The sequence below is a fragment of the Terrapene carolina genome, unplaced genomic scaffold (assembly GCF_002925995.2).
Source record: "Terrapene carolina triunguis isolate 2854851 unplaced genomic scaffold, T_m_triunguis-2.0 Scaffold66, whole genome shotgun sequence".
NCBI classification, from domain to species: Eukaryota; Metazoa; Chordata; order Testudines; family Emydidae; genus Terrapene; species Terrapene triunguis.
In genome coordinates, this window is record NW_020664417.1 from 43,892,749 (window position 1) to 43,912,777 (window position 20,029).

Genomic DNA, 20,029 nt, shown 5'->3' on the forward strand with positions numbered 1-20,029 from the left:
CGGCCGGAGGCTTTTTTGCCTGGGGCGGCAAAAAAGCCAGAGCCGGCCCTGGCTCTAGCACTTAGAATTTGGCAACTTCACCACTCAAACTACTTGTGAATAGTTATTGTAATACCTATAATTACCCTGACTGTTCTTTAGAGGCAGAATGCCTGTGCAAGAAATGCATGTAAACTCCTGATTTTCAGGCTAGACTGGATAAGATTAGTTTTGTCTGGGTTATTTTTATAAATCAAGATTTAGGTTAAGTGAAGTTAAGGTAATCACTGTGCTATGTATTGTGATCACTTGGATTAAAAAGAGTGCACCACACGCAGACCAACCATTGAAAGTTTCAGCTATAACTCTAGAGGTCACTAGAACTTCACCTAACTAATCCAGAAGCCAAGTGGTCCACAAAACTGCTAACTCTACCCCTTTCTCGGCTGAGATTTTGAAATACTGTAATGAGAGATTTCATGTTACTATTACTAGAATGCTAGTTTCACAAACTTTACTACAGAATACTTGGAATTTACTTCTAAGACATAGTTTCCTATCATTGTCATTTACTTGACTACAACAGCCTAGTCTCATGGCACTGCGCTAAGGTCTTTTGGATAAAATTAAGAATATTGACTTACACAGTTTACTTGGCAATTCACAAGTTTTGTATGTTTCCAATGAGTCCTCCAAAATGAAATTTCTTCAATCACTATTGTAATTTGTTAGATTAATTTTTACTGAGTCATTCCAGTGCAGTCCTACTTTATTTGTGATCCAGCAAATCTGTCATTAGTCAGTACAATACAGATCTCAGTGTTCCTATACTGGGGTTGTTTAAAGGGTTATAATATTATGGACTCATGATTCCAACTATAGAATCCATTTGAGATGGGAGCCAATTTAGATTATGCTCGAGAACCAATAAGGAAGTTGATCAGAGACTGCATTTTATGTATTTGTCCATGGTCTAGGACTTGCTTTATTAAGTTCCAGACCACTGTCAAGAGGGTCCTGTTTGTCCAAGGAACCAGTGACAATTAAAATCCCGAAAGGGTGAGAGCTTTCCAGTTGTTACAGGACTGGCAGTGAGAGCCTATACTTGGAGACATTGGCTCTTTGCTCAGCTACCAGAATAGCTTGCTGCATACCACTGCTCTACACCAGTGGTACATGTACCCCTGCGGGTGTGCAGGGGGGGGGGGGGGGGGGGGGGGTGTACATCAACTCATCTAGATTTTGTCTGCTTTTATAACCGGCTACATAAAATGCACTAGTGAAGTCAGTGCAAACTAAAATTTCATACAATGACTTGTTTATACTGCTCTATATAACTATGCACTGAAATGCAAGTACAATATTTATATTCCAATTGATTCATTTTTACCATATAATTATAAGACAGTGAGCAATTTCAGTAATGTGTGCTGTGACACTTTTGTGCTTTTATGTCTGATTTTGTAAGCAAGTGGTCTTTAAGTGAGGTGAAACTTGGAGGTACACAAGACAAATCAGACTCCTGAAAGGGGTACAGTGGTCTGGAAAGGTTGAGAGCCACTGCTCTACACCACTTCTTCCAGTTCCAGCTTTTAGAGCTTTATCAAGCAGGACAGCCACCACTAACTAGTGCTGAAAGCAGGTGGTGGGATTTTGCCACTTGTGACAAATTGTGTTTCACCACTAAGTTAAATTGTGAAGTTACGTCACTGACAAAGTACATTAATACTCCTGCTTTGACTACTACTCCCGGTATAGGAGTACATATTACTAGTTTCATACTAGTGCAATGGGTACATTAGAGATACCTACCAGTAGAAAATGGTTCTTGTTTTTAATTCATGCTATTGATGCTTCTCTTGAACATAAAGACTTGTTTTGTTACTTTTACTGGGCCATTGTAGTTCCTTTTGAATGGAGAAGCCAGCCAACAAAATCCAAGAGGATGATTTTTTTTGAACACACTCAGGAATATTGCAGACAAGATGTCCATCTTTCAGGCTGAAGTTTGCTTTCTTACAACTTTTACAGCAAGTAAACTCTTGTTTTAGCAACTTTATACATTAGTTTGTGTTAGTTTAGTTACTAACTGCTCTTACTTCAGTTTTATGAAATTTAAGACAAGTTACTAAGTTAAAGGTAACTTGTATTAACAGGATTCCATGTTAGTATTCATAGGTCAACTTCATCTAGTAGACCATGACTAGTTATGGACAGACAAGTCAAGTTAGAATAGGAGACTTAGCATTTGCTGTTAATATATTTTGAGTGTTTTTACAGTTCAACAGTATTGACTGTCTCTTGGCTATCAAGGGAAGTTCAGACTCACTGACTCTCCACTATTCTGGCAGTTGAATCCTGGGTTTTTCTATAAGAGACAAGGAAGGAGGAACTACCACCAGTGTATCCCTACAGTTCACCAGCAACCTCCCCCAAGAAGTTCCTGGGACTGAGAAGTCTATAACCAAGATTGGGGAGGAGAGACTGGAAATATCCTTCTAGAATGCTAATTGCCATCTCGGTCTAAAGCCTTCTTAGCTCAGCTACAGAAAGCCCCCTATTATAGCCACTGCTTAAACAATTCTATCCACATACTCAGTTGATGCATACCAAATGCTGAAGTTTAACTAGTTAACCCAGTCTGATATTCTTGTCCACACCTGAATTGTGGATGAGAATCTTTATCCATTACTAAGAAAGCAATACTGAGCTAGGACACAGTTTGCTAGTACTCCTGCCCCTTGCCAACAGCATGCATTATCTAGCACCACAGAACAAAATCCAGGCAAATGTTTTAACAGGTTGCTGACTTGTGCACATATAAAAGGTACACCTGACAGTTAATTCAGAGCTTTAAGAGCACACCTATACCAGGTAGTCTTGCCATGAAGCCCAGAACACATCTTTTATTATTGACCAACTTAAGGAAAAAAAAAAAAAAAAAAAAACATTTAAAATTTAAAAAAAAAAAAAAAAAAAAAAAAAAAACAGATAGTTTTAACAGTTGGAAAATGATGTAAGATGACAAGTCTGCCATTTGCTGAAAGCCAGTAAAAAGCTAACTGCAACAGCAGGAATACTCAAGCATTTGGTCTATATACTTACACAGCACTAACCTGGAGAAGAGACCTATTGCAACTGAATCCTGATCGACCAAGAACACTAGTTATTTAGACGGACATCAGCTTAACCGGGTGGTTAAGGGAGAAAAGTGGTTTCATGTTGATCTGTTCTGACAGAGCTTTTGTGCTAATCATTAAACAAAAATATTAGGGAAATAATTTAGAATGAAGCCTAATATCAATTAACATCAAGGAACAAGATATTCTACTAAGAGTGGAAAGAATTCAGAAGCCTAAAGAAGTTGCTTCATGTAAAAAGTTTCCCCATGCAGGAAGAGAGCACTTTCCAGGGAGATACTCCACACAGAGGTTCGTCATCCTTCCCACTGAAAGTACCCCCAGGTTTTAAAGCTGCCTGCTATAGGCATGGCTAGACAGAAATGCACTTACCTCTACTTCCACAGACTGCATGGATAGGTCGCATGGTGGTTTCAGGGCTTTGGGTCTTGTTGCATACCAGTATGTTGTAAGAGCTGCAAATGCACCAAACCCCATCAATGTGTTGGTTGGAAGTGTGCGTATATACTGTCTGAAATCATCAAGTTCTGGCATTCGCAGATGTCTAAACAATTCATGTGCTTGCATCGCGGTTGGTTGCAGTTGTTCCTTATGCTGGCAGCTGTTGATATGAGAAATACTTTTACATAATATGATAATCCCTTTCCACTTGCCCCTTCCCAACAGAAAGGGATATACACTTTGTCTTACAATTTCAGTTACTGAACAATACCTTTCTCAGCACTAAATCAGTAATTTCAGGTAAGCAACTATTAGTCAATCCAATAACAGTTCTGGATAATATGATGACCAGTTTATTAAATAAAAAAGTAGATGGATCAGAGCTCTAAAATATCCTAATTCTAAGCCAATTGTTGGCATGTGCTGCATTTTAACCAAACTGCTACTTTACCTCTCAAAAGGAGAGTTGTTTATAGTAGATTGTGCCTTTGGCACATAAGAAATAATTATCTACAAAATAGCTATGTTGTAAGACTGCTTCAGCGACATTAGGAATCTAACCTGGGGGTTACGTCAAGAAACCAGAAGTGGCGGCATTCGCTTGCTTTGTTTTTTGCCTACATTTGAACATTATGCCTTAGAATGCCAGAATGTTAGTGGCAAAGCACCATAATGCCATGGTAGCACAGCAACAGGAACATTTTCCACCTTGCAAGTCCAGCAAGATAAGCCTTTATGCTGAACTTTCCATAGCTAATTGAAGTGAGTTGTCGTCACAACTGACCTATGAAGAGCCACCAGATATGTTAGAGGCATCCCATTTCCCATCATGACATCAGTGTATCTTTGTTCACACAGCAGGACAAAATGACATTTCAAGGTTTTACGTAGTAGTACAAGGCAATGTAAATAAGCATAGGAAGTGGATTTTATCTGCTGCTTATGTACAGGAGAAAGCACTGGAGAGCCTTCTCTGTCTCTCTCCGTCTTCAAATACTGACTGACAACATACTGCAGCAAGAACAGACCATGGGGGGGGGGGGGGGGAGAAGGGGGGGGGGCGGGGGGGAGTGTTGCTGTCAGCTCAGCTGGTGCTTTCCTCTCAGCCAAGGTCTCTCAGGCCATTAGTCACATGCTGAGCCCTACAGCTCCTGCCCACTAGGCTAAAGGTAACTAGCAGACAAGCCATTCGGGGAGGGAGGGCAGGCCAATGGCAGGAGAGTCTGAAATCACACCACTGCACAAAAGGGCAACAAGCAAGAACACAATGTTTGTCTCAGAAACTCACAACTGGCAGTGACATTCATAAATGCCTGTTTCCAGCTCACGCCTCCTACCACAAGAGGAAGAGTCACAATAGGCTTTTAGAGGAAAAGAAAAGAAAAAAAAAAAAAAAAAAAAAGAAGGATGTCGTGGAACAAATACTGTTTTTGGAAGCTGGTAGTTATTTACCCAGATGCTTAAAGCTGTTAAACTTTATTGCATATTATGAAGTTAGATCAAAGCAAAACTAAAGAATATTTACACCAAATGTGTTTACATAGTATGTTGTAAAAAGACTGAACACCAAATAAAGTAGGTGTTGTGACAAAGTTCCTCCTCCATCTTGGTGGGTCCTGTGCTTATTAGCGGATTTTCTTGCCTCAGAGATTCACCATGTGGGTTGGGGAACAGCCCAGAGACCTTCCCCTCTGGAAGAACCCACAGTCCAGGTCACTTGGGAGGTTTGGGGGGAACCCGGGCCCGCCCTCTACTCCGGGTTCCAGCCCAGGGCCCTGTGGACTGCAGCTGTCTATAGTGCCTCCTGTAACTCCCTGGGCTACTTCCCCATGGCCTCCTCCAAACACCTTCCTTATTCTCACCACAGGACCTTCCTCCTGGTGTCTGATAACGCTTGTGCTCCTCAGTCCTCCAGCAGCACACCCTCTCACTCTCCTTGCGCCTCTTGCTCCCAGCTCCTCACACTCGCACCACAAACTGAAGTTAGCGCCTTTTAAAAAACTCAGGTGCCCTGATTAGCCTGCTTTAATTGATTCTAGCAACTTCTTCTTAATTGGCTCCAGGTGTCCTAATTAGCCTGCCTGCCTTAACTGGTTCTAGCAGGTTCCTGATTACTCTAATGCAGCCCCTGCTCTGGTCACTCAGGGAACAGAAAACTACTCATCCAGTGACGAGTATATTTGCCCTCTACCAGACTCCTGTACCCCACTGGTCTGGGTCTGTCACAGTGTTTACTAGTATAAAAATAGACATATGAAAACTACACTTAAATTCAGGATGCTAGTCAGTTGTATGCTAGCAAGATGTGGTTCCCTTTAAAATTAAGATGTTACTGCTACAGAATGGTCCCAGTTTACAGTCTGTTGAAATCTGTTACTGCAATGAGTTACTCAACTAGGCAACAGGAGAGCAGTCTAGCTCACAAGATGTCTACACAAGTGTTTGGAGAAGAATTAGGCTGCCAGAGATTGCAAAAAGTCATAGAAATAGTTCAGGGTTTCACAATACCACTAGGAGAGCCGAGAAGGATGGACTTGCAATTAGGGCACTGGACTAGGGCTTAGTTCAATTCCTGGTTCTGGAAGGACTGACTTATGGGAAGTCACTTAGCTTGTTTCCTCACCTATGGAGTGAGAACACATGCCTTCTTTTCATACTTTGTCTTGTTTTTTAGGCCATAAATGCAGGGCATGGGATTGTCTTACTAATAGGGCCTTTATCTCAGTTATGGCTTCTAGGTGCTATTTAGTACAGAGAAATGCAAGATCCTTAACCTGTATTCTTGAGGGAATTCCTGGATATGTTCCATTTACTCCATCGGTGAAATGAATTAGTAAGTCAGAATAGTTGATGAAGCACCCTCATTGCTTTAAGTTATGCTCTACAGAACTGGAGAGCAGTTTATTTTGTGCAGCATTAAAAACTTATTGATGTTCAATATGGCATATATTTTAGATCAAGGGTAGGTCAGAATGAACAGCTGAGAACACAGTAGTGAAAGTTTGGTAAACAAAGCCCTCAATTTAAAAAGCCAAATTTAGATAGCAAGCTCCACTACACAATGTGCCTTATTGCTAGTTTTTCTAGCTTCATAGCACTGTCCTCCTATGGGGCATTAGTCTTTCCTCCTACATAGGTGCCACACTTGAAGAGTTAAACACAAATTTAAAATGTAGTAATTAGCATTTTGCCTATTTGACAGGGGGCAATTTGAGCAGCTTTTGGTCTTAAAATAGCCATGAAGTGTCCTACATGTACCCTTAACATAATGAGTTTTTGTTTAGATGCTGGTCTTCAAGGATAGTGTAATTGTTGAAGAATTTCCCATCTATAATGAACTCTAGAGATATTAGAACTAAATGTATTATTACTAAGCTATCTAGTGTAAATATTTATAGCCCATTTATGTACAGGAGTTATAGTACAGTCAAGGAGTTAAAGCAGAGAATTGGGGGCAAGAAAGCCCAAGTTTTATTTTTAACTGCTGTTTGTTTGCAATGTGACCTACCGTAAGATTATAAATTGACTAAACGTAAGCAAAGGCTGTAAAATGGCTTTGAAGGAGTCCATAATAAATATGATTAGCTTTACTGGTATGCCAAGCATTCTTGCTATGTTCTGGTGGCCTTGTTTTCACTAAAAAATATTGTAGTTCTCACACAAGAGGTCACCCAACTGCTTTGTCTTTACTCAGGAACTAGCTAGAGGTAAAATCCTATTGAATGCCTTTTGTAATGAAGGTAAGGCCACAGAGGCATAGGAAGAACAGATTGACCAGTGTATAATTCACAAATGCCAAAAACTAAGTGAAACAGGAGGATGCAGTACCTCCCACCTACTTCATTCTGACAATGGCCAGCAGCTCTTTGATTGCCTTGTCTTCACTGCAGAGGCAAATTAAGGGTGCGTGTACACACACACACACACACACACACACACACACACACACACACTCTCAGAGCCTGGGTCAACTGACTCAGCCTGAGCACTGAAACTCAGCAAGGGGGTGTGGCGGAGGCCTCAGAGCCCCGGCTCCACCCAAGGGGGAACATCTACACTTCTATTTTTAGCCCCATAACGCAAGGCCTATGAGTCCAACTTAGTTGGCCTGGGCACAGAAACTCGCTGCTGAAAGGTCTCCCTACCCCACCCCCACCCCCCAGTGTAGACATATCCTTTAGCTCCTGGCCCTTTTCTTCAAGGCCCTATGTCAGCCAAACTTAGGCTCATTGAGATGAGCAAGTCAGCATCTCCATAAGATGCAGGTCTCCCCCCTTTTATTGTGACACCTTCCATACAATCCACTCATGTCTGGACCCCACACCCATCCCTAACAGGGCAGGCCTGATCCTCATCTCCAAATCCCTCCTTAAGAACTCTATTCAATTTTTTTCCAGCCCTTAAACAGGCAAGGCAAAAGCTGGCTGATCATTTGCTTTTGTTGCACGCCAGCCTCAAACCTTCATTTGTTTGCTTAGAGATGAGAGCGCCTATCTATTGGTCATCGGCAGGTCTAGCACACTGCTATCAAGGTTAAATTGTGCTGGAAAGTCAGCAAGACCAGGTGACTCATTTAGTAGTACCGCTCTTTTAGCAAGCTGGAGACCTATGTTTGCTTGTTATCCTGATACTATCTGAATTGTAGAGAATGTAATGTGACATGCAGGACACCCATCAGACATGACAAGAGTAGCGGGCAGCATCATTCCTTATAGGATGGAAGGCATAGCAATACACCCTAATGCAGTGATTCTCAACCAGGGGTCCAGGGCCCTGTAGGGGGCCTCGAGCAGGTTTCAGGTGGGCCTCCAAGGAGGGCCAGCATTAAACTCACTAGGGCCCAGGGCAGAAAGCCAAAGCACCACCACATGGGGCTGAAGCCCAGGTCCCTGAGCCTCACCACCTGGGGCTAAAGCTGAAGCCTGTAGCAATGTAGTTTTGTGGAGGCCCCCTGTGGCATGGGGGCCCAGGTAATTGCCCTGCTTGATATCCCCTAACTCCAGCCCTGGCTTTTATATGCAGAAAATCAGTTATTGTGGCACAGGTGGGCCATGGAGTTTTTATAGCATGTTGTGTGGACGTCAGAAAGAAAAAGATTGATAACCTCTGCCCTAAAGGAAGCAGATTCTCACTCCCTGGAGCATAAGAGCTTGTGATGCTCAAACTGATGAGTATGTAGAGATGCGCCAGGAGACAGATTATATATGAAAAACTTTAAACTCTCTTGCATGAAGTAGCCAGTATTAAGAAGTTTTTACTGTACCCTGACCAAGATTAGCAGCTAGTTTTGCAGTGGGTTTTTGGCAGAAAGAAAAGAGGTTAGATCTTTTCTCATGTTACTCTTTTTAAAGAGAGACTCAGTAATATACCTAACTTTAGACAAACAGCATCAATTTCCAAATACTGACATGCAGAGTTGACTTTCCATTTGGGAAAGTGTCCTTCTGAGCTCTTCATATCAGTTCTGTTAAAATCTTTTGTGCCACCCAGGCAAAGCTCCCTTCTGACACATAAGTAACGAGCACAGCATACAAGACTGATCTTTACAGCAAGGACAGTATCATTTGAGGCAGTAAGCCAAATTGGCAAGATACTGCTATTCATTGCTCCTCCCACTCATGGTGTACAATCATCTATTTACAGAGGGCTAAAAGCTCCCCTATTGTCTATCAGTAACCAGACATCATTCGAGTGCAACGGAAGAAAACAGGAGAGTAGCAGTCAGCTTCTCTATTGCAGAGAAAAAATCCAAGAACCAATAGTTTCTCTCTCCACCCAAAGGCCATGGCTACATTATGAGAGCTTACAGTAGCACAGCTGCACCACTGTAGTGCTGCTAGTGCAGACACTCAGCTGATGGGGGAGCTCTCTCCTGTTGACTTTGTTACTCCAGCTCCTGCTAGCAGGGGCAGCTATGTTGGTGGGAGAAGCTCTCCCACTGACAGTGATATACACACTGACACTTATGTCACTCGTGGGAGGGGGGAGTGGCTTATTCACACCTGAGCGACATAACTTACACCAATGTAATCTGTAGTGTACACATAGCCAAACATTTAGATTTAGCAAGACAGCTAGCAAAGGGGTTGAGAGAGTCTCGCACTAAAGAAAGTTTCAGTGACTAGTACTATGGAAACTTGCTCTAGTTTGATTGCCATTGCTGCCTCCTACAAAATGAGTGACATCTGCTAAGATTTCCCCTCTCCCATCATTTGGAAAGTGGCCCGAGCCCTCAAAGTTACCAGACTATGCTTATGTCCGAGTGGGCCATTCCTATTACATTAAGTGTACTGCGAGGCACCTGGATTGCCATCAATTCATTAGAATTTCCTCCCCTTTTACTGCTGCATGTTGCTGTACATAATTACCAGGGGATCTTCTTGTAGTACCCAAGTCTAAAAGCCTGAATGGGGAAGAGACCCAGTCTAGAACCTCATTCCAGCCAAGTATGAAACCACAGCACAGGAGAGGGTGCTGCTGCAGAAACGGATACCCACTTGAGAGATGGTCCTTCTAATATGAAGCAGACAGATTTAAGTTTAGTCTAGGTAATTTATCTAGCACTTATGAAAGCAGGTTTTCCTGAACTTCTCCTCCCACCCAGGCAGAGGTCTGGTCTATACAGAGAAGTTACTAGCTAACATAGCTACATTAGTCAGGTGTGTGAAAAATCCACACCATTTGACATAGCTATACCAACCTAGCCCCCAGTGTAGATGCACCTATGCCAATGGAAGGGTGCTTCCATCCACATAGCTACTGCTGTTTGGAAAGGTGGTGTTCCTACACCAACAGGAAAACCCCCTCCATTGCCGTAGGCTGTCTTCTACAGGATGCTGCCAGCCATAGCTCCAGCAACGTAGCTATGCTGGTATAGTCTTCATAGTTTAGACATACACCTAGTAAAGGCTGATCAGCTTACATTGGTAGCCCATGGCCTCGAAGGGCTTAAACAAAAAACAGCAACAAGAGCTAAAGGAAGCCCAGCCACCCTCACACAAGCAACAGGGAAAGCAGAAGGCATAGAAGCTGCTGTACTGCTCCATGCCATTAGAGCTAGTGCAGCTGTTTTCAGTCTGTGGACCAAAAGGTGAGAGGCAGAGAGACAGAAAGAGCTTTCAGTTCCAGGGCATAGAAAATAAAGTTTCAAATCCCAGAAAAGGGCATTCTGTTTTTCTGATCAATCCAAAGTATGTGAGTACCCCCACCTACAGGTCAAAACCCAGAAGTGTTATAGTTATCATAGAAGCCCACAGTTTAGCACCTTCTCACAGTGTGTCAAATGCAGGGCCGAACTTGTTAGTTGAATTCTGTTCAGTCAGTTTTCAGTCCAAGAATGCTATGATCAGGGTCCACAGACCAGAGGTTGAATTTCCAAAAGGGTCTGGCACCTCCATTTGAAAAATTTTAGGGGTCTGCAAATGAAAAAGGGTTGAAACCCATTGTGCTACTGTAAATTTCCCAAGACTAGTTATACTGATTCTACAGCCAGATTCTTCTAGTGATCTAGGGTTGCTACACTGTACCTGAAAATCTGGTCCGTCAGTCTCATATGGCCTTCCGAGGCCTTGTCTACACTAAATGGAAAAGTCAATCTAAGCTACGCAATTTGAGTTACGCGAATAGTGTAACTCAAACTGATGTAGCTTAGATCTACTTACTGCAGGGTCCACACTGCACGATGTCGAAGGAAAAGACTCTGATAGACTCCCCTTACTCTTCTTGATCTGGTAGAGTACAGGAGTCGACGGGAGAGCGATCGGCGGTCAATTTAGCGGGTCTTCACTAGACCTGCTAAATTGAACACTGATGCATTGATCGCCACAGTGTCAATCCTCTGGAAAGTGTAGACAAGCCCTGAGTGTTCCTAATAAAGTCTATAACCTGCCCTTGCAGCAGAATGAATTTGATCAAGCGCTTAAGATAATTTTCTCTTTCTACCCTGCAAATGGCAAGCACATTGAGCATTAGAGCATTTCTCAGCAGTCTTTATACAGCAGCACATCTAGGAAGTACATTCTAGGTGGGCACTCATTTCTGCCCTCAAATGTATGGCTAATTCCTTTAGAAGTTAATGGGAACAGCAGCTGTATTTTAGAGTCAGAATAGTGTCCAAAAGGTAACTTGAGGGCATGCTGAATTGAACATTAAGTTCTCGAGTCTGACAGTATAGCACTACATGACAAGACTCTTCCCAATCATCTTTTAAGAGTTAGATTATTGTAGGTGAAGCTGGGTAGCACCACATATTAAGATTGTGTAACTTATTATAACCAGTTGCTTTAAACTGATAAGAACAGGTACTACGCTTGATCCTAGCTCAAAGAGCCGAGAAGCAAAGACTGAGACCTACCCACTTCTGGATATATTGGACCACTCAATTGTTCTCACCTCCATAATCAGTAGGAAGCTAATTGTGAGTGCTTGCGCTGTCTCAGAAGTTAGGTTTAAGCCTATCATTCAAATTAGAATCAGCACACCTACAACTTTCTACTGAAGTGTGCAGCAACACCCCAGCTTCTCTGTTTGCAGTAGGTTCATTCACAAAAAGCACCCAAGATGGGCATCGTTCTGCAGAAGCTTATTGCTGGTCATACACAGAAGCACTTTCCCGGTGTCATGAGCTGCATAACTGACAAAATCATGTTATTTTACTCATTCTGATAGTTCCAGGAAAATCCTGCTCAGTATGCATGTAAAGTCATCATATACCTTCTGAATGATGAAAGAAAGACAATGCAAGTATTAGCTTCTTATTCACACTTAGTCACCCGCAATCTCAGAAAGGTTAAGAAAGAGTCAGGCAAGTTCAATTTAGATCATGTCACAAGGAACTAGCGTCCAGGCATTTAAACTCCAATCCTTAGAATAAAGTCACAATGCAACAGATAAATAGATACTGCTAAAGCATTCAAGATTAGAACAAGGAGCTCAATAAGTACCTTATTGGAAGTGACTGGGTTCACAACCCTTACTCTCACTCCTTGAATAGAATTACAAGAATCAGGTCTACAAATTCCCTCTTTATGTAAAAGAGAACTCAATGAGTCCCTTGTCCCAGGACTAAGGGCATGTCTTCACTAGCAACGTTAAAGCGCTGCTGCGACAGCGCTTTAACACGGCTGTGTAGTTGCGGCACCAGCTATTAACAAACCCACCTCTACAAGGGGAATAGGTCCCAGTGCTGGTGCACTGTCTACACTGGCATTTTACAGCGCTGAAATGTACTGCGCTTGGACAGGTGTTTTTCCCACACCCCTGAGCGAGAAAGTTGCAGCACTGTAAAGTGCCAGTGTAGACAACCCTAAGACACTATACTGCAGTTCCTTTTAAGTCACCTGCAACAAGTGTAAAAGTAGTTTGCATTAAGCCAGAAGAAATTCCTTTCCACTAATCTATTGCTACAGCTTAACATGCAGATGCCAAAAACTTTTATTGTGGGAGCAATGTGATTTAAGAAAAAAAAAAAAAAAAACATTAGCTAAGATGGTCAAGGATGCAACCCAATGTTCTTGGTGTCCCTAGCCTCTGACCGTCAGAAGCTGGGCGTGGAGAAGAGGGAATGATCACTCAATAATTGCCCATTCTGTTCATTTCCGCCAAAGTACCTGGCATTGGCAATAGTCACTGTCAGAAGACAGGATACTGGGCTAGATGGACCATTGGTCTGACCCCTCATGGCCATTCTTATGTTAAGGGTTCTGGACTTAGGCTCTTTCTGCATGAGCTGCAGTCCTTAAATGCTTTGTCCTGCAAGCCTCTCTCTCTCTCCTCCACAGGACTGTGTGGAAGTGTTCACAGAACAGGGCCTTAAGCTATCAGAAGTGATCAATCTATTGGGAAAATCAGTCACCAAGAGTATCTTGGCTCCAAGTATAATTTTTTTTGCTTTCTGGTAAGGAAACTATTTTCATTCAGGGATAGACAAGCTCTAGTACAGGTGGCTTATGGGCGGGGGGGGAACCACACATCTAGTAGGCTTTTTTTTTTAAACTTCAATTAAAAGGACCATCGCTTGTCATTTGAAGACAAACTGACACCCATCGTTTAATGTAGCAACTAAGGGTATAGTATTTAGTGTTGTGAAGTGAACCAATTTTGACAGGTCAGGCTGGGTTGGAAAACTGCAAGTCCCTTCCCCTCCCTGCCTTAGAGGAGTAGTCTAAAGAAGTGATCAGGGCAGTGCAGCAGGGCATAAGTTTTTCCCACAGCATGGACCATGTCTTAGGGAAATTCTCATGGAACACCTCTCCCATTCGTAACTGGGCATATCACTTCCTCTCCCATTTGAGATTGCATAACATGCTTGTGGGAGCTATAGCAATCAGTTACATGCAACAGACCAAGAAAATTTTTCATTTGTTTGGACTACATTTTAGAAATTAGAACATAGCAGCCAGCCAGAGGCCCATGGACCTAGATTCTCAAACAATATAGCTTAATTGGCCAGAATGCTTGCTTGTAGAACACAGGTAGAGAAAATAAAGTTTAAGAAACAGACTAGCGAAGAATTACTAGAGCCAGCCACATGCTTCACTGAAGTGTACTTATGAGCAGGGACAGAAAAATCCATTAAGTGCTAGCACCGATTTTAGCCCAATACTATCATACACTCTTGATATTAGTTATCTAACAATCAGTGGACACCCTAATGAGATTGCCATGGATAGTAGTCATTAAACACTCCAAATAGTTTATAATATGAAACACGTCAATTCCCACACAACCCATCCCAAAAAACCGAAACAAAATCCACACAGCAAAGTTTGCGGTTTTCCAATGCTGGAAGTAGTTTACAAAGGAGACGAAGGTGTCCCCCAATAACAGCACACATTCCCTAGGAGCAGAGTTTTAAAGTGAAATTTTTCCATTTAGTAATTCATACCTTGTGATGCAACCAGATAGGTAGATTTTTAAGTTTATTCAAAAGCAGAAAATTTGCTTAAGATGACTAGAAAGTCATCTCACTCCTTCCCTTTTGAAGGACTAGTTTTGTTTTGCAGTAATATCAATCTTGCTTCCAGGACAGATAAAAAGTTGCTGGGTTTTGTGTTTTATGAAATTTATGACCCAGATCCAACCTAACATTTGTTGGTTTATAGTTGCAAAATAAGTTCCAAATGCACAAGTTTAACATTTTTAGATTTAGTTTATTCACTGCACTTGTCAAGGAACACTCATTCACGTTGTTTGCTCAGACTCTTGAGTGTGTGCTTTTTTTTTTTTTTTTTTAAATTTTAAATTTTTTTTTTTTTTATAAATTTGGAACGGACTTTAAAAGGTGATCGAGGCCAGTCCCCTGCCTTCACAGCAGGACAAGTACGGTCCCTGACAGATTTTTTTTTTTGCCCCAGATCCCTAAATGGCCCCCTACTGTTACTAATTAAATAGTAAGCTTTATTTTTTCCCCAACCAGACAGAGTCTGAACGTTTCCTTAATTGAGAATAAGCATGTGCTGCTTTTCAGAGAGTGAGAAGTCATGACAACTCTGGCAGTTGACACTTGCAAGGCAAACAGCACAGCTCTAGACAGAGCCACATTATATGCTTAATTGGAACATTAAAAGAAGCTATTTGGACAACCTGTACTATTATTAAGTATCAGAGGGGTAACCGCGTTAGTCTGAATCTGTAAAAAGCAACAGAGGGTCCTGTTGCGTCTGATGAAGTGGGCATTCACCCACGAAAGCTTATGCTCCAATACTTCTGTTAGTCTTAAAGGTGCCACAGGACCCTCTATTGCTGTACTATTATTGTTTGCAAGGAGAGGTTTTTTAAGTGTGCCTGTGTACTTGATGCACTCCTGTGGAACCTTAAGCATATCAGGGTCCAAAATTTCTTGCCAAGCCACTTCAAGAGTATGCCCCCAGCCAGATTACAAATATATTAACATTAGTTAACTGGTTAAGAACAGGTTTAGAGACTGCTTTGCCTGAACCGTGTAAGCCAGGGGAAAGCTTGCTAAAGCCATTTTCGAACAGTTTTCCAAACTAGGTATGGAAAAGTAGATAGGGCTTGATAAGGCAGTTACTTTAGACATTAACCTTTCCTATCATAGGATCCAACCACTGCATCTTGGACTCTACCCTGCACCAGACGCCTATGTTGCAGACACCCCTTTGGACCCAATTCTCCAAATATGCGTGATCGCCCATAGGTTCTCCTTTGAAATTCAGTAAATACAGCTTTGAGTGCTGTGATTACACATTCTTGTTGAACACTGACATGTGAAGATATTTTGTTTGTCCTTTAAAAACAAACAAAAGGACAGTCCTACAAGAAGTTATTCTACATTAACCAAACTTAGTAGCCCTTAAGAATTAATAAACCATAATGAGAGATTTCTGAAAAGGGTAGAGTTTAAAAACTAGTGGTTTCAACTTAATATGAAGCCTTTAAAAAGCTAATTTTCCTTATTCTGTATTAAGAGACTGTACCTTTGACTGTTTATAATGAATACTGTACAAGTTCATACATCACACATAAGGGACACTCTGGTTCAAGTGTTAAATTCTTAGCTGTATTATTGGTAGTGTTATTAAAACCATTTTAAAAAGGCATCTAGTTACATTTAAGAAAGTAAATAGCATGATAAAGGTATCAGTTGTTTTAGCTTGCACACAGAGGTCCTGAGAGTTACATCAACTTAAAGATGAATCAGAGTCAGGCCCCGATATTAGAGTAGTCAGTTTCACTTTCTGGCTCTAATACATTAGAGCAGTGGCTTTCAACCTATATGCAGCCCACAATGTGTTACCTGGGCTATAGGTTGAAAACCACAGCCCCCGCTCCCCCACCGACTCCTATGTCCAACGCCTCCCGCCCAGAGACCCCTCCACAAAGTGAGGCCAGGAGTGGAGCCCTGGGTGGCATGCCCTGCAGCAGGGACACTGGACCCCACCAGACCCTCGGTGGGGCCAGCAGCCCCGGACTCCGCACTGTGGGGCCAGCCCATGACCCCAACCCCACCACACCCTGCGGGGCCCACCAGGCAGCCCATGGCCTTCAGCACACAGTTGGGCTGCAGCTATGTGCTAATTGGGCCACATGTTGAGAACCACCATTACAGTAACCACAACATTTGGACTATAGACCCTTCAGAAAAAGATGTGTTTACACAGTTTTTCTCAACCAACATTTAACAAAGAAAGGCATTAGTCTAAGAGCTTTCAGCTTTAATTATAAAACTTCAAGCCAGTTTGACCTGAAAGCATCCCTTTGGAGTAGAGTTTCTATTCAGTCATTGAAAAGAGGGAGAACTAGACCTGCAGAAACAAATGCCACTTAGTCTGGTGAAAAAGAACTTCAGTTTACATGGTTTAGGTCTAATGCTTTCCTTAGCTTTAACACAAGAACAGCCTCAGATTGGATTTGAAACCCTGCATAGGACCTCTGATCATGTATCACTGTTGTTGTATACAAGACCCAGAGAAACAAAACTGGCCAGTCCAGTTTTTACTTAACTGAAGAGGCACAGATGTCTGAGGAGCACACTTCAGTAACATATTAAAAAGTAACAATGTTACAACGCTTAGGGGGTTAATTCTAGTGTACCTATAAACAAGGGAAGTCTCACATAACTATAACCCCAGTAGTACAATACAGCATAGCACTGATCTGTACAAGTCTACCATTTCTTAGCACTAAGCAGAGGTTGTTGAATTAGCTGTGACTTCTGAGATCCCAATTCAGCAGGCTCACTAGGCAGTTTTCACTAAACTCACCACCACACCTGGGCCTATACATCTCTACCTCAATATAACGCTGTCCTCGGGAGCCAAAAAAATCTTACTGCGTTATAGGTGAAACCGCGTTATATCGAACTTGGTTTGATCCACCACAGTGCGCAGCCCCACCCCCCCAGAGCACTGCTTTACCATGTTATATCATGTCACATTATATCAGGGTAGAGGTGTATCTGTAGCTTCTATTATAGAAGTTCAGCAGTTCACCCTCTAGAACAGCATTTCTCAACCTTTTTGATACCAGGGACTGGCTTGCTGCCTTCCTGAACTGTGTCAGGGAGATCCCAGGGACTTGCACTGGTCCACAAACCAATTGTTGAGAAATACTGCTCTAGAAAACTAGACCCAAGTCCCCTCCCACAAGACTTGTGCTCTTTTGTTCACACTAATGCAGGTTTTGCTTGTGGAGTGCATGCTCTTGTGGTGCATAGCACAACATGAACTGTCCTGCAGTGAATCCATGAAGCCAAGAGTACAGAGCCTGTTTTCACAGTCACCACGCAGAGACACAGGGATGGAGGGTTTTGCCAGCCCATTAGCCTCCCGTATTGGCGCATCCCTAACGCACGGAAATGGAGAGAAGGCTTTCAAGCCATCTGATCAGCCACAGCAGCTTCAGGCTGAGGCCCCTGCCAGACCCCCAGCTTCCTGGTGTGCCGGACAGCCCACTCCCCTCCCGCCACCCGGCGGGCTGGACACAGACAGCGGCATGTCACCGAGAGCGGTCAGCCGCGGAGCACCCAAGAGGCCCCGGGCAGGAGGCAGAACAACCGCAGCCCCGGGGGCTCCGCCGGCCCCTGGCTGGCGTGCTGCGGGAGGGCAGAGGACGGAGCAAGCATCGCCCCATTGCGCCTCCGCGGCCCGGGAGGAGCCCAGGCGGCAGCTCGCTCGCCCCACAGAGCGGAGCCCCCTCCCCAAACACCCCCACAGGGAGCAACGCGCCCGCGGCGCCCCTGGCTCACTCACCGCCCGGCCTAGCAGCTGCAGCGCTGACGACCAGCCCCCTCCACACTGACAGTGCAACGCCGGCGCCCGGCCCGCCCTATTTAAGCCGCCCCCACAAGCCGCCGCCGGAGCGGCGTAGTGCGCGTGCGCCGCGCCCGCCCCTCTCTGCCCCCGGAGCCGGCGGGCGCTAGGGCTGCGGGGTAGCCGAGCCGCCGCGGGCCAATAGCGAGGCAGCAGGGCCTGGCCGAAGGCAAGTAAACAGCGAGAGCCGGGTGGCGGAGGGGGGCACAAAGACCCAGCTCCATTCCCGGGCCCAGCTCCCAGTGCTTCCCGGAATTAAACGGGACTCCAGGCGGCGTTAGAGATGGGCCAAGATCTGTTTGCTCAGGTCCAGAGTTAACTGGCAGCGAGAGAGGAAAAAGGAAGAGGTATGGGGAGGGAGAGAATGCATATGTGCAGCTGAGCTTTGAAAATGGAGGGTGGAGGAGACAGACAAAAAGCTATTCCAGAAACAGGGAGTTGCAAAGAAGGCTCTTGTTCCAACGGCGGGGAAACGGGGTGAAGAGATCTAAAAGGGACAAACCAGTGTCACTCGTCATCAGTCCAGATACATAACTGTCTCTGAGGTTTCTTCTCCTCTGCCCAAGTACACATCATATCCACAAATCTGGGTTCACGGTTTCACAGCTCCTAACTGGACCATAGCTGGGGAGGTCTGTTTCTATGACTAACAGCGCCCTACTTCCCCCAAACAGTGATTCACTTTCCCTCTCACCTTTGTAACTTTATGGACACTTTTAGGTCAGTATAATCTATGTTACATTAGTATAGTAAACAGACTAATATTTATATTAGGAAAGGAAGATGTCTTGGAAAATAATACCAAAAATACAGAAGCAGGTCACACTTTAATGAGCAGAAAGGAATTTTTGTAAATCCAGTCAAATTTGCACAGAAAGAACAGAAATGTGATAGTGGCTGTTCAGAAGGTTAAACATGGGATTAAAGACTGAAACTATAGTGACCAATGTCATGTGCATTTTTCTGCATTGTTAGGTTTTACAAACAAGCATCAAGTAATTAGTACATAAATTGTTCCCTGGCGGTGCAAGTGTAAGACCGCTGTAAAAATCCACCATCATTTCATCCACGTCTTTAGTCAGAGTGGTTGGAAAATAAGGGCCTGGTTTTACAAAGTACTCAAAGCGTCCTCTGTGGGAGCTGAGAGAGATCAGCCACACAGGAGACACTCAGCATCTCACAGATAAAGAAATTGAGATAAAGATTATAAATGAGTTTATCAGACATCTAGATTTGTTTCTGAAGGAGTCCATAAAGTTGCCATCCACGGTGGATTTTCTTGTATTATTCAGACTTCCTGAAGATAAACACATGCCAGTGGTTACAGGACATTCATGGATTCCAAATTCACTTTCACAGCCTGCAAAACTTCATCATCTCGCAATAAAGAATCACAATGTGATAACATTTGTATGCAGTTATGGCATTTTAAGCATTGTAATCTGTCATACTGATGCCAAGTCACAATACCACAATGTAAACCTCACAATATCGTAAGGGACAAGTTATAGAGAGGAACTGATAAGGATACTATTTACTATTACTTATACAGCATCAACATACTGATGACACGTAGCTGTTGAACTACACCATTAAATATGGTTGTGATGACCATGCACTTCAGATTAACATGGCAAGGAATCGGTTTGGAGTCTGGTACTATGTAAATAGATCAGCCTAGTGGCTTGGATTCATATC

General features: G+C 43.3%; 1 protein-coding gene and 1 non-coding gene across 3 annotated transcripts in view; both read right to left on the reverse strand.

Moving 5' to 3' along the window:
- The window catches only part of ACSL1 (acyl-CoA synthetase long chain family member 1), a 61,427-nt gene extending 43,060 nt beyond the window's left edge, over nucleotides 1–18,367 (reverse strand). For both annotated transcript variants that reach the window (XM_024194282.2, XM_024194276.2), the window contains exons 1-2: nucleotides 18,272–18,367; nucleotides 3,492–3,720 (exon numbers count right to left, since the gene is read on the reverse strand). In XM_024194282.2, coding sequence (XP_024050050.1) covers nucleotides 3,492–3,686 — 195 coding nt within the window. In that variant the 5' untranslated portion in view covers nucleotides 3,687–3,720; nucleotides 18,272–18,367. The remainder of the gene's footprint in view (nucleotides 1–3,491; nucleotides 3,721–18,271) is intronic.
- On the reverse strand, nucleotides 11,707–11,900 carry LOC112103349. The gene has a single exon (XR_002907824.1). It is a non-coding gene; the product is annotated as a U2 spliceosomal RNA (small nuclear RNA).
- Nucleotides 18,368–20,029: the final 1,662 nt, after the last annotated feature.